The 16,196-nt window shown below is 30.4% G+C and overlaps 2 protein-coding genes across 5 annotated transcripts; one reads left to right on the top strand and one right to left on the bottom strand.

The window, feature by feature from the left end:
* Positions 1 to 1,385: 1,385 nt before the first annotated feature.
* Positions 1,386 to 8,509, bottom strand: Raf (serine/threonine kinase raf oncogene). 3 transcript variants are annotated; one of them, XR_001940426.1, is made up of 3 exons: positions 7,534 to 8,509; positions 4,088 to 7,275; positions 1,386 to 1,400 (listed from the first exon to the last, which is right to left on the bottom strand). XR_001940426.1 is itself a non-coding variant. In XM_018517258.1 (3 exons), the coding sequence occupies exons 2-3, from the start codon at positions 6,964 to 6,966 to the stop codon at positions 4,282 to 4,284; spliced, it is 2,478 nt and encodes an 825-aa protein (XP_018372760.1). In that variant the 5' UTR covers positions 6,967 to 7,275; positions 7,534 to 8,509; the 3' UTR covers positions 3,407 to 4,281. The 3 variants fall into 3 exon arrangements, 2 of the variants coding, with proteins under 2 accessions (XP_018372760.1, XP_018372759.1); XM_018517258.1 differs by lacking the exon at positions 1,386 to 1,400 and having other exon boundaries at positions 3,407 to 4,296; positions 4,504 to 7,275; XM_018517257.1 differs by lacking the exon at positions 1,386 to 1,400 and having other exon boundaries at positions 3,407 to 7,275.
* Positions 8,510 to 12,586: 4,077 nt separating this feature from the next.
* On the top strand, positions 12,587 to 14,949 carry LOC108767273 (estradiol 17-beta-dehydrogenase 8). Of its 2 annotated transcripts, none has more exons than XM_018517027.1 (4): positions 12,587 to 12,723; positions 13,928 to 14,044; positions 14,236 to 14,611; positions 14,692 to 14,949. In XM_018517027.1, the coding sequence occupies exons 1-4, from the start codon at positions 12,684 to 12,686 to the stop codon at positions 14,906 to 14,908; spliced, it is 750 nt and encodes a 249-aa protein (XP_018372529.1). In that variant the 5' UTR covers positions 12,587 to 12,683; the 3' UTR covers positions 14,909 to 14,949. The 2 variants fall into 2 exon arrangements, with proteins under 2 accessions (XP_018372529.1, XP_018372530.1); XM_018517028.1 differs by lacking the exon at positions 12,587 to 12,723 and adding an exon at positions 13,827 to 13,839.
* The last annotated feature ends 1,247 nt before the right edge of the window (positions 14,950 to 16,196 follow it).

The following is a 16,196-nucleotide window of genomic DNA, read 5'->3' as shown; positions in this document are numbered from 1 at the left end:
ATGCAATTAAAAAAATTTACAGAAAATTTTATTTTTCCCATACATGTCATCAAAAATTTTAAGTTTAGTTCTTCAATTCTTTCAAGATTTACTTTGAATTAATGCAGTTTATAATAAAATCATTGCAGAGACACAAGATTTATATACTTTCGAGAAACATTCTATGCACCATCATATAACACGAATCTGCCAAATTCGGTAATCGATGCCGTGTTTTTTATACATATATGTATGCATGCACGACTTGTCAAATTTATTTCACGATTTCTCATCATTATCTCCAGTTTTGAAGCAACAGCATCGACTATTGAAACTATTAGTTAATAAGCGCAACAAGTGCTCCGCATTCCGTGAACACGTCCACGAGCAGCTCTTATCATCAGAAGGGAGTTAGACACTTGCGCAAATCGATAAAATCGTATCACTACACTATATTAAATTTTAATAAATATTTGTTTGAATAGTTCTAAATAAATATTTACTAAATATAAACATATACATATTTATTTGATACAAAAATTATTAATTTTATTTAGCATTTTTTTATTAAGCAATTATTATTTATTTGCTATAAGAAAATGTTTACTTACTACCATTAAAAAATATATATTAAAATTTACTAAATTTTTGTAGCATAGCAAGGAGAATTTAATATAGAATTCCATTTTCAAATAGAATTCTACTAAAAAATTACTGATAATTTGTTACACATTTCTAGAATATAAAAGATAACTTTAAAGCATAGTTTTAGCAACAATAAATAAAAATAATAATAATAAAAGTAAATATAAATGAGATAACTTTCAACTAGTTTACACTTATATATATTAACAGTATTAACTGATTAACTTAATTATTAATTATTTTCGAATAATTTATATTCCAAGAAGCGAATATTAACGTTTTTGTTTCTTTAAAAGTGCTAATATTCTTTTCTTCTATAAAATTTGAACATTAAACAATATTGTACATTAAACAGTCAGCTTTCGTGTCCGTCACAACTGTCGTTATAATTATGTGACTTTGTTACTTTGAATAAAAAGAAACAAAGATTTTACTAGCGACTATGATGATTTTTAAAAAACCTAAATTATAAATGATAAAATTTTTGAAATTATACTTCCATTAAAATTTAATAATTATTTATAATATGCATTCTACATATCATTCATAACTATAATTATTTTAATTTAATTTAATAATAATTTTTTAAATTAACTTTTAATTTAAGTTAACTTTAATTCAACTTTAAACTGAGTTGACTTTTGTATAAGTAACTTTCAACTAATTTAATTTTATAATCATTAATTTTAACTTACTTGTTAAGAAAAAAACTCACATAATCCTGCGCATTTCATGGGACGAAAATAGTTGTTTGAACTGACCTGAACTTCATTCTTCTATAACGTAAGGGAAGAGAAAAATGGTAACAAAAATCAATACATGGACGACAAGGGTAACAAATGTTTTATAATTTGCAGAAGGCCTCGAGATCCCATTTGTAATTTCGACGATAAACTCATGAATATTGTCATCTCGTTGATGGTAAAGTTATCATATACCTGTTATGAAATCGAGGCCTATAGAATTCCTATATTGTTATATATCCATTAAATTAATAAATATTAATAACAAAATTTCAAGAAAGCTATATACTTATTGGATGTTTTGTCTCATGACATTAAAGATGTGTCACATCTCAAAAAAACATTATCAAAAGTATAAAAATTTCATGAATTATTCTATTATTATATCTGAATATCTGTGTTTTGAGCACAATTCTTTAAAAAATAATTTATTTGTTTTGTTTAGACTTGATATTTATATAAAATCGCATTTTTTGTATTACCTCTACAGCACAAGATTGCAAAAAATTGCACAAAAGTTGCAGTAACACTCCTGCAACATTGCATATTACAGCAATATTGCAGAGATTTTGCTGTAAATTCTGTACTGTATGGATAGTAATTTGTAAATTTGATAAGGTCGTACCATTATGAATTAAATAAAATTTTTTATATACACACATATTAACAAAACTAACAAACAAATTTATTGTATAGTGCAAAAATTCATTTGGGTTCACTTAATCGTTTAAAAGTCATTTAAAACTGCAACAAAATAAGGTCATTTCGCTGCATAAAGTCATTATAAGTTTCGTTTTTTTTTGCAGTTGATTTCAAGGCGTATTTATGACAAAATTTTTTTGCTCATATTAGTTACTGAATTGACTTTTTAATTAATTTTTGGCTGATATTTTTAGTTGATATTGTAATTAAAACATTTTTAAAGAAAAAGAAAAACATGCACATTTTCTATTATGTACACTAAAATACGATTTAGTGACGTGATAAGTACATCTCTTTAATTGTAAACTCCTTGTATTTATTGACGTAAATACTTCTTTGGATTATTAATATTTTAACACATGAATTTATGCATCGAAATATATATGCATTCCTATTTGTATGTATGTATGTACGTATGTACTTTTATAGATACCTACATTCATGTGTTAAGACATTAATGATCTTATATGCAAATCGATGATGTGTGGATATTCTTAGCGCGTGTATTTTGAATAATTAAATTTCTGTCCTATGAAAAGAATTAGGCGAAACGTAAGGATTGTCGAGGATAGAATTGCTGTAAAGAAATAATTACGCATTTATTATACATAAATATATAATACAGAATAATAAATTTTATTTTTTCCTTACATATATCGCTGTAGAGAAATGATTTCACATTAATTATAAAAATGATACTGAATATTTTATTTTTTCCTTAAATATATGTGTATACATACATACATAGATACATACATACATACATGTACATAAATAAGAGAAGGTAAGGTAACTTTCTAAGAAAAAAAAGCTACTAAAACGCGAGATCTAGCAACTGAATCATTTTACTCCGTCCGTGGTCCATCTTACTCCGCTTTTTTCCTAGATATATTTTGTTCTTTGTGTATACACGTACATAAATAAATATATTTCTCACTTTTTTTTTACGCGTATATACATATATATATAAAAATATATTTTTTTAATTTTTTAAATATTTTTATGTTTTTCTAATGGAATGAGAGAGATTTAAAATATGACATAACGACAATTTTCCGATGTCAACTGACAGTAATATTTTCTCTAGACCGATTCCAAATTCGTGTTATTTCGCGTATTATAACAGCACTAAAAATATTTGCATCGTAAAGATTCGAATGCCGTTGTAACACAGAAAAGGACGCACATTTTGTTTAAAATATGATTTAACAATTAAATATAGATTGACACATTATAAAAATCTGTACACATATATTTAATGTCTACCTTTTGTCTCAATGTCATAATTAAATAATAAACTTTAAAACTTAAGTTTAAAACGGTGTGTGGTAAGAGAGTTTAATTAGTTAAATTTAGAGACGCAAAGTTTATAATAAACATTTTATTAAAAATTTTTTCGAAATGTGTATAATTAATCACCTTGTTCAATTTTAATACATATATTCTAATATGCTTGCTACTCATGTTGAATACAATTATCTTAGGCCATATTATATTCGAAAAGCAGAACAGAGTAGCAGCTAAAAACTAATCGTTGTACTATCATATTCAGATCAAACTGTTCTGCTTGACAATGAATACATGTTACAGCACCTTAAGATACAAAAGAAGAATCAAAATAAGCATATAATTGAAACAAAGTAGATGTAAAAAATCATTTCGATCCTATCGCACGACAAGCGTTTCCGCGTCCTGTGTATAAGAATTATAACACTTATCATACGTATTTGTTTCTTATTATGTTGATTGGATCTTATTAATGGTAATTGGTTTAAGACGCAGTTCGGTCCAGATCCCTGTTCGTAAAGCTTATACAAAATCAATATACGCTACATCACATATATACACATATATATACAATATATCATTTTTTACAAAGATTTTTTTCTTTAAACTTCTAAAAAAAAATAGAATAACAAACTTATACGTTGCTAGACCCGTAATAAGAACAAACTGCGCATTCGATCACATGTGCTTTACTTACTTTAGAAAGAGAAAGAAATCTATGATAGGCTTACCTTCTCTTTCTAACTCTGAGATAGTGAGATTGAACTGCACTAGACTTCTCCCTTTCTTCTACCAACTGCTTGGCCAATCGCTGAAGGAAAAGGCGCAGCAGGACTTGTACAATTGGAGCAAAAATGCTGTCCTTTTCTGATACAGAGTTCAAACTGCGCCTGCGATGAACATCTCACTTTCCCCTGGCGGCCGACTACGTGACCAATCGCTGGAGAGAACGAGATTTACAGAGAGAAAAGCTTGATGCATGTGCAGTTCTACTCGTTACATCTGAACCCTATATCTTTATTCTCCATTGTAAATACGTTATTTAAGGAAGCTATTTTTGTTCCAATTTTAGCTAGTTCACTATCTGTTGTCAATTTTAAAAGTCAGCAAAAACATCTACAACACTAGCACTATTGCTAACGCTTACATTTGCATTAATGTTAGCGTCGATATCAGCTTTTTCGTCATCATAATCGTCAGCGTCAGATGTGAGAAAGTCTTGAACATCATCAGCTCGTTCAATATAGGTATCTGCTAACACGTCAGTCTTTAATGGTAAAGAAGTCGTTCTTCTTATTTTCGGTGTAGCCTTGAAAACATGGTACACTTGCCTTAAAATATAGGGAAACAATGGTCGCTTCTCTTTCTCAAACTCGATGCATTGATTGTAAAGTTTTACGAGTTTTTTAGGTGTATCAGAACGTATTTTTTTATCGTCGGGTTTTAAACCGCCACGTCCTACATTATATAAAATAAACAGTTTATCAGTTTTATAACCATACGGTAAATCACGAGCAAATAATTCATACATTACTATGCCAAATGCATACACGTCAGATTGAAAACTATATGGATAGTCTTCTTTAAACCTTAAAACTTCTGGAGCCATCCAACGAACGGAACCAGCTAGCTGGTTCTCTAACTCTTCTTCTAACTCTTTTTTAGTTTTTGTAGTAGTCCTTTTAGTCTTTTTAATCTTGTCATCAGTGCCTACCTTTTTATTCTTTTTACCCTTTTCAATCTCTTCATCCTTTTCATCGTTTTCGTCATTTTCGTCCCTTTCATCCCTTTCGTCCCTTTCATCCAGTTCATCCCTTCTATTATTCCTCGGTTGTCGACTCTTCATTACTGCAAGGCCAAAGTCACCAATCTTCACGTGAAGTCCATTATGAAAAAAAATATTCTTACTTTTTAAATCCCGATGATGAATATTTCGGGCATGTAAATAGTCCATGCCCTCTGAAATTTGTTTAAGAATTATCACAATTGTAATCATTTCTAATTCGTCCTCCGCGACATGCAGACGATGATATAAAGAGTTTCCTTCACACCATTGCGTAATAATTGCTAAATAAGGTTTAACAATACAAGCCATAAATGATAACACATGCATATGCCGAATTTTACGTAAAACATTCACTTCATTTTTAAACATTTCTATTTCTAGTTCTGTAGGAACTTCAATATTAAGTCTTTTCACGGCCACAGGTCCATACCAATCAGCTTTATACACAGTTCCGTAAGTTCCCTTCCCCTTTTCGTCATCGTCTTCGTATGTGATTTCTTCCGCTACAATTTTAAAATCTCTTATTGAATCTTGACTGAAAATACTATCTTCAGATTCTGTATCATCAGCACATGAATCATCTTGGTCCTTTGATTTTTGATGTCTTTTGTTTCTTCTAGGATATCGTAAAAATTTTGTTCTTGTAGTGACTTGAGTGGTCTTATCAATTGTTGTTGGTTCAGTGTCCTGAGCAGGTTTTTTAATTCGCCTCCTTGAACTAATACTCGGTACGGGTACTGGTGGAATTTGAATAATTCCTGTAGCTGGATTATTAGCCAATAATCTTTCATAATAAGCTGTTCGTCTTCGTATATGTTCACAGAGTAGAGACGCATAACTTACACATTTTGTATGAAATTTTCTATTACATGCTTTGCAGATAAATCCATAAAGAACACTCTTTCCACAAACATAACAGTAACCTAACAAAACTTTGGTACCCGCAAAATTATGAGTCCAAAAAACTGGAACAGGAAATGTTTCCAGATACTCCACAAACACTTCCTTACACGGCAAAGTTGATATGTCTGTATCCCAAGAAATAAAATATGTCATACGTTGCTTAATATAAGCTGCACAGTCATCCAAAATCAATTGCCGACGTTCCATAGCTTTTGATACTGCGTTCCTTAAAGTAAGTCCTTCCTTTACCTCTATAGTGGTATATTGACTATTTGGGAGGTGTATCATTAATATAGATATCTTTTTCTTCTTCTTAGCTTCTTCAGCTTTTTTTCTTAATTTCTCCAATTCCTCTATTTTTTCCTGTTTACTTTCAAGTTCTATTTCTATACATTGCAATTCATGTAGTTTATCAGCTCCTTCCTCATATTCTTGTAAATACTCTTTTTCAGGAAATTCTTCATCTAAAACAGATAGCCAGCGATTAACAGCAGTTTTACAACATGTCATAACTTTTCCTATGTTATCTATTTCAAATTTCAACGACTTTTTCTCTTGAACGAGGGATTGATACGAATCCGAATGGATTGCAGTTGATGTTGATGGAACTGATTCTATAATCTGTTGACTGTCGTCGTATCCATTGCACTCGTTCATTCTGTCTTCATTTTGGACAGCATCTTGAAGCTTTCTGTGTAACATCGTGGATCGTGACAGTGGATAGCTTGTTGTTGATGTTGACGGAATTGCTATCTCTAGATCGTCAAACTTATCAGGCTCTATCATCATATTTGCTGCTGTCAATGGTACTGTCGGTTCTTCAATTTCTAGACAGCTATAGAGTTCATCAGACTGGATCATCTGCATTCTCCTCTTATAAGCCATCTTAAGTTGCTTAGCATACCAGGTCTTTCTTGACATACGCCGTCGAAACTTCCTAGGAGGTTCGCAAATCGTAACTTTCCGTTGTAACTTTTCATTTGAAAAGGGCTGTTTATCTTCATTGTCATTATCTTGGAAGCACCTACACACTCCTCTCAAGAGAGCTCTAAATCGCTCTATTTTGCTCACTATTCCTCTATATACTAATTTTGTAATTTCCCTTTTTTCTTTTGTTACTGTTTGCTCGTACTGTGCTCTTCGCTATACAGTTGTTGTCTTCTCACGCATACGTTGTCACTCTTCTTCGCTATATTTTTTGTTGTACCTTGCACGTGTTGTATCAAATTCCTGCAATCATGTAACAATATGCAACATATTACATTTTCTTGTTAACCAAAATATCTATTATCTATAAGTTTAACTATTATCTTTTGCAACTATCACATCATACAATTTTTTTCTCTTTCTTTCCGCTCTCCTTCTCTCACCTCTCTCTATATATTACTTTATTTATATATAAAATATGTAAATAAAATAACATAAATAAAATAAAATAAAATAAAACATATATATACATTTTTTTATATCTTTCATTTATTTCCTTACCTCTTATCTTTCGCTGAAAATTTGTCAGCGAGGTAATCTTTTGTTCTTGACAGTCATGCGTTGAGTGGATCGCGCGCGTGTGATGTATAAGCTCAGTCTGATTTCTAAAAGCTCCAAAACCGAACTGTAGCAGGAACAAACGATACGCAGCTTTTAAAGGTCAGTGGTGCGCCGGTGCTGTTCGTGACCTTCGCAATGATTCCCCCTCCTGTCACCTTGACCTCTTCACGTGCCCATACTTCTCCCTCTCCCCATTGCCCTTTCTTTCCACCCTCTCCCTTTCGTCCTTTTTCACCACCGTTGTTGAAAATATTGCGATTAACACACCGAGAATTAGCGAAAACGAAGTAATCACTCGAAAATCGCCAGAATCGTGAAAATTTCCGATCGCGAATATTAACCATCCCGATCGATCGGATAATACATGGCTCCATTCGTACTGCAAAGTTTAAGTAATTCCGGAATGAGTCTAGCAAACGCTTAAAAATTCATGTATTCTGCGATTAGTTCTCGGCACAGCCTCGATTATTGTTCCTTCGCAGGTATAACGCTTCGCTGCGAATCTTGACGCGATCCGCTCGATGAAGCATTTAAATTTAGACCTCGTTACGTCGTCACATCGTTTCATGGCTTTCGAATATTGGCCACACTTGAAAGAGACGAGGCAGTATTATGTTGCCAGTGCCGATTATCCGATCACTCATTCGATCGGCAACAATCTCAGCACTAAACTGCACTACAAATTCAAGTTCACGAGCAGGTTCAAGTTCAATTTTTCTGTAAACACACTTGCCCGTTCACATAGCGCGTTCTCTGACGTCACTATAAGTACGCTTTGACGTCAGAAGCTTACGGCACTATCACCGTGACAACGGAAAGTCAATCTCTTATTGGCTGGGCAACCTACGTAAACCCTCCCGCCCCGTCGCGTATACCAGGGCTGACAATTGGAGAACGTTCAAGAACCAGGGACAGCATACCTGGGCAAAATCAATACTTGCTAATATATACACGTTTATATGTGTAAACATATATATATGACAATCTCATAATTTTTACGAATTTATTTACTATAGTAATTATATTTTGTGAATAACTACTCTTATATTCATTATGCTGATTAGTAACTTTTATATTTCTAATTTGTTATTAAAAATTAGTAAAATATTTTAAAAATCTCGAGTTCTTTGAAATGCATTTGATGACCTCGTTATAATAAACAAATGACCCGAGTGACGTCACAAGTAATCCAAGAACATTCGGAAAGAAATTTTAAATGTCTCCTTTACGAACCGAATTCGAAAGAAATCGAATTAACGCGCTGCATAATGTAAAATCTTTCGGAGAGTGAATTAATTGAAGTAATCAAAAGACAGGAATTTGGAAAATGTTTCAATTTTCTTTTTACGCGATCAATAGTCGCAAAACTTTTGCTGGTGCTTATTAAAAGAACGCCTCCAAAGATGTCAGAAAGCAAGCATCAGCACTTGACCAGTCTTACCCTAAAACAAAAAAAGATTCACTATTTGAATGGTAATTTAAGGATCACTTCTAAAGCCTTGTGTCCACGATGCTAGAAATCAGTCCGAGATCTCGGATGAAGAAGGAATTGACCAATAGCAATGGTCATGTGATCAAATTGTTCAAATGTGATTTGTTAACTTTTTCTCTGTCCGAGATCTCGGACTGATTTCTAGCATCGTGGACATCGGGCTTAATGGATGAGTCACAATGGATTAATTTCTAATTGATCTGTTAATTAATTAATTTCAACATATAAAGCTTCCTACCTTTTGATAAAGTAGTTTCAATTTTGGTTTGCTCAATCAGAGAGCAAATTTAAGTTATATTGGATCCAATCCAATGAAATAAAATACAATTCCGTTATTCCAGTATTTAGACAAACAGATCATGTTGATTTCTATTATTAAAAATCTACCTGAAAAAGATATTCAATTTTTAAAAATGCCATAATTAGATGATTCACTGATTTTATTATTCAAAAGGTATTGAATTACTTTTTCATCGAATTTTTATAATCTTTTTTTTAGAGAGGCATTTGATTGTCTATGTCGCTAACACGAGATCTATAGGCCCGTCTACAATATTTATATATATATATATATATATATATACATATGCCATTCTACACATATACCGTTCAAAGTAAAAAAAAAAGATAAAAATAGTGATTATATTCCTTATTGTTACCCAAAAAATATAACTGTGATGCCATTATTCATAAAAAACGTCAATTCATTATATTAAAAAAGTAAGAATAACAAGTAACGTATTACGTTTCAATTTCATGTATTTTCTTTTAGAGAAATAGAAAATATTTAGCTAAATAAAAAACAATTAATTTTTTACCATAAGAAATTTTGCAAATTTCTATTTCTTGTTCAATATCGAAATCGGTTAGTGTCCAAAAAAAGTAAATTGTTACAGATAGAGGCAGATAACAAGGACAATTTATCTCATTATCTTTCAGTTGCTGATCTCAATTTTTTAGTAGATGTAGCTCAGATATTTTCTTTTTCCCTAAAACATGAATACAAAGATGCATACCCTCATTTCTTTTATTCACAGCATGGATCCAAAATTCATACTTACAGATCTAAAATTCTATGTACAGCTTGGTCTACATCATTCTAATCAATATTTTGTAATGATGTTCAACAATTCAGTTTAGGCGCAACTTATTGAACCATTTTGGATTTTTGGTTGATATTAAAAGTAAACGTCTTCTTGATTCTATTGTAGAACTATCATATAACAGAAAAATTTTGTATATACCTTAAAGTCATATTATTCCAGTAAACTTATGTTATGAAATTTTTTAGCAAAATTTTCGGAGTAAACATCCGATTTAATCTGATCTCAGATTTTATAAAAATATGCTCAATAGATAGATTTTTATGCACATAAAAAGATTTAAAAAACAAAAATAGATACATACATTAATTAAAAGGTTCCTGCAGGAAATCGGTATTTTACTGTAATGAGATATAGGCTGCTTTCCTTTTAAGAGACAGTTGATACAAATATCGTTTCATGTTTATTATTTCATTGAATAAAAGGATAGCACGACGTTTGTGTAGATCGTCTTCTAAAAGAAAAGCAACCATAATGTTATATACATTCACGTAACTGTGGAACTCGTCTATATTTGTGAATGAGATTTCCTAACCTAAACAGGACTATTATATTTAATGCATTACAATTTTTACGATTTTGAGTGACCTTTTTAAAGTTCTTATTCTACACATAAAACGTTAACAATTAAGCATATTTTCATTAAAATGTAAGATATGAGAATAAACCAAATATATATGTTTTTAATCAGATTTCCTAATTTAATTTCTGTTGTTCAATTTCTATAATCAAAGCATACAAAGCAAAATATCATGTTCTTACCAAAACTCTTTCATTTTATAGACATTATTTCAATATTGGGAAAATATGGAAGAATGAGGAATGAGTTGGAATAAACTCTTCGAAACCACAGAACAACGGTGTATCCCAGTATTCTCCAATACACTCAGTGTACGACTATGGTCGCGTTCAGCAGACTCAACTGTTGTGGAGCGGATCCGTGAGCGCTCGCTGCTATTGGATGATCTAGAAGAATACACCAATAGCAGCAAGTGCTCACGGATCTGCTCCACAACAGTTGAGTCTGCTGAACGCGACCAATACGACACATGCATAATGGCTGCGTTCAGCAGTCTCAACAGTTTTGCAACCATTTTGTGATTCTTCGCTGAGATAGGACTATTCCTTGAAATCTATAATAGGCCTTCTACAATAAGCCCCAAGTCAGAAGTTCTAAGCGATCTTAAGTCATAATCGGTGAAGTTGGCCAATAGCCAACTTGAACGACTTGGTTAAGACTGGTTAAGACTTCTGACGTTCTGACTTGCGGCTTATTGTAGAAGGCCTATAAAAGTATAATCTAATCAGCGCGACGAATCATAAAACGGTTGCAAAACTGCTGAGTCTGCTGAATGCAGCCAATTACACTGCACAGTGCGCATCCGACGTACGACGATACGATAGGTATTTAATTGGCGCATTCTCAACAACTAAATAAACGATCGCTGTTATTGATTTCTTCCACTATAGTTTTGCTGATAGATTATTGTTTATTTTTGTATGTAACTCAATTTCGAATTAACAAGACGTGAATTATTTTAAGACGTGTCATTATTTTAAATATAGGATTATTTATATTGACCGTAATCTGAAAGAATTGACCAATCACAGTGAAATGAAAGAGGAATAATCGACTATGATTGGTTAATTCCTACAAATCACATAATTTAGTTTATAAATTTATATTCTTTTAAAAATATATGCGTAAAATATAAAGTTTTAATAATAAATTCTGTATTAATGTAATTATTAAAATATTTCTATATATAACATAAAATATAGTAGAATTTCTGTGTAGAATTTCAAACATGCCCCTTGGTGCTTAATGTGCCCTGTAAAGCTTAATTTGTGCCCACAATGCTAGAAATCGATCCGAGATCTCGGATAGAATTAACAAATCACATTTGAACAATTCAATCATATGACCAATGCGATTGGTCAACTCTTCCTTTATGACATTCAGACTGATTTCTAACATTGTAGATACAAGGCTTGAGAAAAGGTCTTAACGTATTGTGACAAGACTACAATGCGAACATCGAATAATGAATTTACAGAAACGCGAAAGTTCATTGTTATTTATTGCACAAATATCGCATAAGTTTAATCGTTATATGCAACAAATATTGAATCTGATTGAGTGCTTGATGGAATTAAGAAATTCAAAAATTAATTGACTTATATTTACAAATAAAATATGTCCGAATATCTGCTAATTATTCGCTATGTATACTCAGCTTTACGGTGTTTTAAGGGCCGATTGTTCCACCTTTTGGTAAATTTGATCTGTTAGGTAAATCTGGCAATTCGCGCGTATGTTTGGATAATCTTGCTACTTACTCAACAGGTAAAATTTATCAAAAGGTGGAACTACCAGATCTAAATGAAGCTGAATCAGCTCCGAGGAAGGAGGCCATTTTAATAACAAAGACTAAATGATACTCAGTGTTGATTAGCGCCTTGTTTATACGAGACCTTCTAATTACACCTACGATATGTCGAAGCTCGTAGCTGGAAAACTGGCATTTGTTACCGGTTTGTGCAGTTTTATTTTGTATTAAAGCTGATAACTAAAATTACTTTTTTATACTTTATTGAAATTTAATTTTTATTAATACTAGCTCGTAACTCGATTAGATTAACAAATTAATAAATTCAATTAAACTAACAAAATTAGTTTTAAATATTCTACCATTTTTTCTGTAATCATTTTGTTTATACAATATTTTAATTATATCATAAATTGTATCGTAAATATCGAGTTAATTTTTAGCATTTAACAACTCAGCAAATTTGATGTATTTTTCAGGCTTGAGCATTTACATATTGATAACGTTGAAACATGTTTAAAAAGATATAATGATTTCAATATTATATTTAGATAAGAGTATATACTTATTTAATATTTTTTTATATATAGAAACAAAGACTTAAAAAACAAAAAACACCACTCGCTACTCTATTTAAGATTAATATAATTAAGCGACTAAGGAGAGACGTATGTATTTAAAGGTTAGGAAATCTATTGTACCGATGAAAACAAAAAATAGAGCATGCGTTAAACCTGCGTTTTAAAATAACGCGCGAAATGTATAATAATATGTAATTGTAGCATAATGGATGTCTCTATGCAAAAAAAAAAGGTATTTTATAATAAAGTGGACTTTTTGTTTTACGTGAAAAATTTTTATTAAGATGATAAGTTATATATATAACTGGTATGTATACGATTCCACACAGTTTTTCAATTTTTCACGCGAAACGAAGTTTCTCCTCACATTGCTCGATTGGTACTTACACAGTGTATTGCGTATAATAAACACAAAATACTACTGAATGAAACATATGTAAAATATTATATAAATTTTTTATTCCTAAAATTAAAAAAATTACTATGGAAATATAAAGTCGACTATTTGTTTTAATATTTGTTTTAATGATTAAAAGGATTATATAAAAAAATATTACTTATATATATTTATATTTATAGGTATATATGTGAAACTTGCAATTTTATTGCAGTTTTTCAATTTTTAACATTAAATGTCTTAAACATCTTTTAGTAATAATAATACCAAAATTTAATGTTAACATTTCACAATTTCGTTATTCTTTCCTTATATTTATATATGTGAAAAAAGTTTATGTCAGGTAAATAATACAATATATGAAATATCCATATAAACGTAATCTTGAAATCTATAATAACACAATCTTGACTTTTTCAATTATGTTACAGGTGCTGGAAGCGGTATTGGAAGAGAGGTATGTCGAGTTTTTGCCCGAGAAGGCGCTACCGTTGTCGCAACCGATCAAAATATCAAAGCTGCTACGGAAACTGTAGCCACTTTGGAAGGTCTATATAATTTTATTAATTTCTTTTTAATTTGAGGTTGAAACAGAATTATTATATCTTCGTATTTACAAAATTTTAATTAACTAAAATTATATCTATTTTATTTTTAACCCAATAATTCTGTTTTACTCTATAACTATTTGTTACATTAGTTATTTCAATATTTATTAATACCTTATTCACTATTGCAGGTGCCGGACATACTGCATTAGATGTTCAAGTCACTGATCGGAACAGTGTGGAGACAGCATTTAAACACGTCTTGAAACAATTTTCAAGACCACCTACTGTCATTGTTAATTCAGCGGGCATTACACGAGATAACTTTTTAATCAAACTCAGTGACAATAATTTTGATGATGTAATCAATGTCAATTTAAAAGGTACTTTTCTAGTTATGCAAACTGCAGTTAAAGCAATGATAGAAGCAAATGCAACCAAAGATTCCTCGATTATCAATATCGGTTCAATTATCGGTAAAACTGGGAATATTGGACAAAGTAACTACAGTGCATCCAAAGCTGGAGTTGTAGCTATGACAAAGAGCGCTTCTATGGAATTTGGACAGTATGTATTAGATATGCATCACGATTACTTTATTTAAAATATTTCTAAATGAAGAGATAAATATATTGCATTTTCTACAGATTTGGTATTCGAGTGAACGTAGTACTGCCTGGTTTTATAGATACTTCTATGACTATGACTGTGCCGGATAAAGTTAAAGAATTATTTATAAAAAATGTACCATTGCAAAGAATGGGAAAGCCACAAGAAGTGGCAGAGGTTATTGCATTTTTAGCTTCTGATAAGAGTTCTTATGTAAACGGAGCATCTATTGAAGTTACTGGAGGAATGCATTAAGTTCCATGTTTTTATTACGAACATTAAATATCTATATTTTTCGACACATTTAATAATATATTATTATATAATTATTTTATTATTATTTTATTTGAATGTATTGTGACATTTGCTAACATTTTATTATATATTACTTTCTCATTATTTTTTGAGTTATATTAATATCCAACTTATATTATTAACTCTAAAACAATAGGAAAATAATATAAAATGTTAGCGAATGTTACGACACACTAAATGAAATATTTATTGAAACAAATACGATTTAAGATGTGCGAGGTTGTTATTTTTTCTAGGAAAGTGATCTCTTTTTATCATATACTCATATTGATTAGGTATAATAAAATACAAATTTATACAACTGGAAACAGTGGAAACGCAGTGACATAACAATGCACATGCATATCAAGGCTGTATTCTGTGAATAATGCGCATAATGTATCATTTTATTGTTCACCGAATATTGAATAAAGATAAAACAAAAATAATTGCGCACATCGCACATCACGCGCTTTAAGGATATAATAAATATATAATATATGTGATATATCTCAAAAAAACGTCTGACAAGTAAAAGAAAACCAATTAAAACAATATCTTTTTTCCATAGAGAGGTGTATAGACTATTTCGATTTTTAAAACTTATCCTTAAAATTGTTCTGTTAAAAAGATAAAATTCCAATTAAACCTAAATAACGCGTTATAGATTATTCTCTATTTGACAGAAAACTATTTCGCGAAAATTATTAAAATTATACACTTATGCTTATTATATCATATATTATTATATAGAAAATATACATTTTTATATATAAATTATATAAATAAATAAATTGTTTACAAAAATACCTGTTAATATTGCATAAAAAATTAATTGTAAAAGTATAATATTAAGAATATTAAATATTTGCAGTGTGACTATTTTTCAAAGATTATGAATGAAACATAATTAAGTCAAATTGCACAAATAATCTTTTTTTAAAGGCGTGTATAGTTCTAAATCGTATCGCTTGCATAAGCAAATTATAGTTCATTAAAATGCTTGCAATGCTACGTGGTTTTTCATTTCTTTATTTTTCAATGAGTATTTGCATAAAAAACGCAGTAGACCATCACCATTTTCTCTTCTTCATAAACAATGCTAAATGTTTTCTACATTGATGTATAACATATTTGTAAATTGAAATGTTTATGGATAGAAAATATTCTGTGATTGTCGAAGATATTGAGAAAATTATTTTTGGAAACTACTTTATTACGGTAAATAAATGATTAATACGATCGAACA

The sequence above is a fragment of the Trachymyrmex cornetzi genome, unplaced genomic scaffold (assembly GCF_001594075.2).
Source record: "Trachymyrmex cornetzi isolate Tcor2-1 unplaced genomic scaffold, Tcor1.1 scaffold67, whole genome shotgun sequence".
NCBI lineage: Eukaryota > Metazoa > Arthropoda > Insecta > Hymenoptera > Formicidae > Trachymyrmex > Trachymyrmex cornetzi.
Note: the sequence above shows the minus strand (reverse complement) of the source record. Positions and strands in the feature narration are given on the sequence as shown.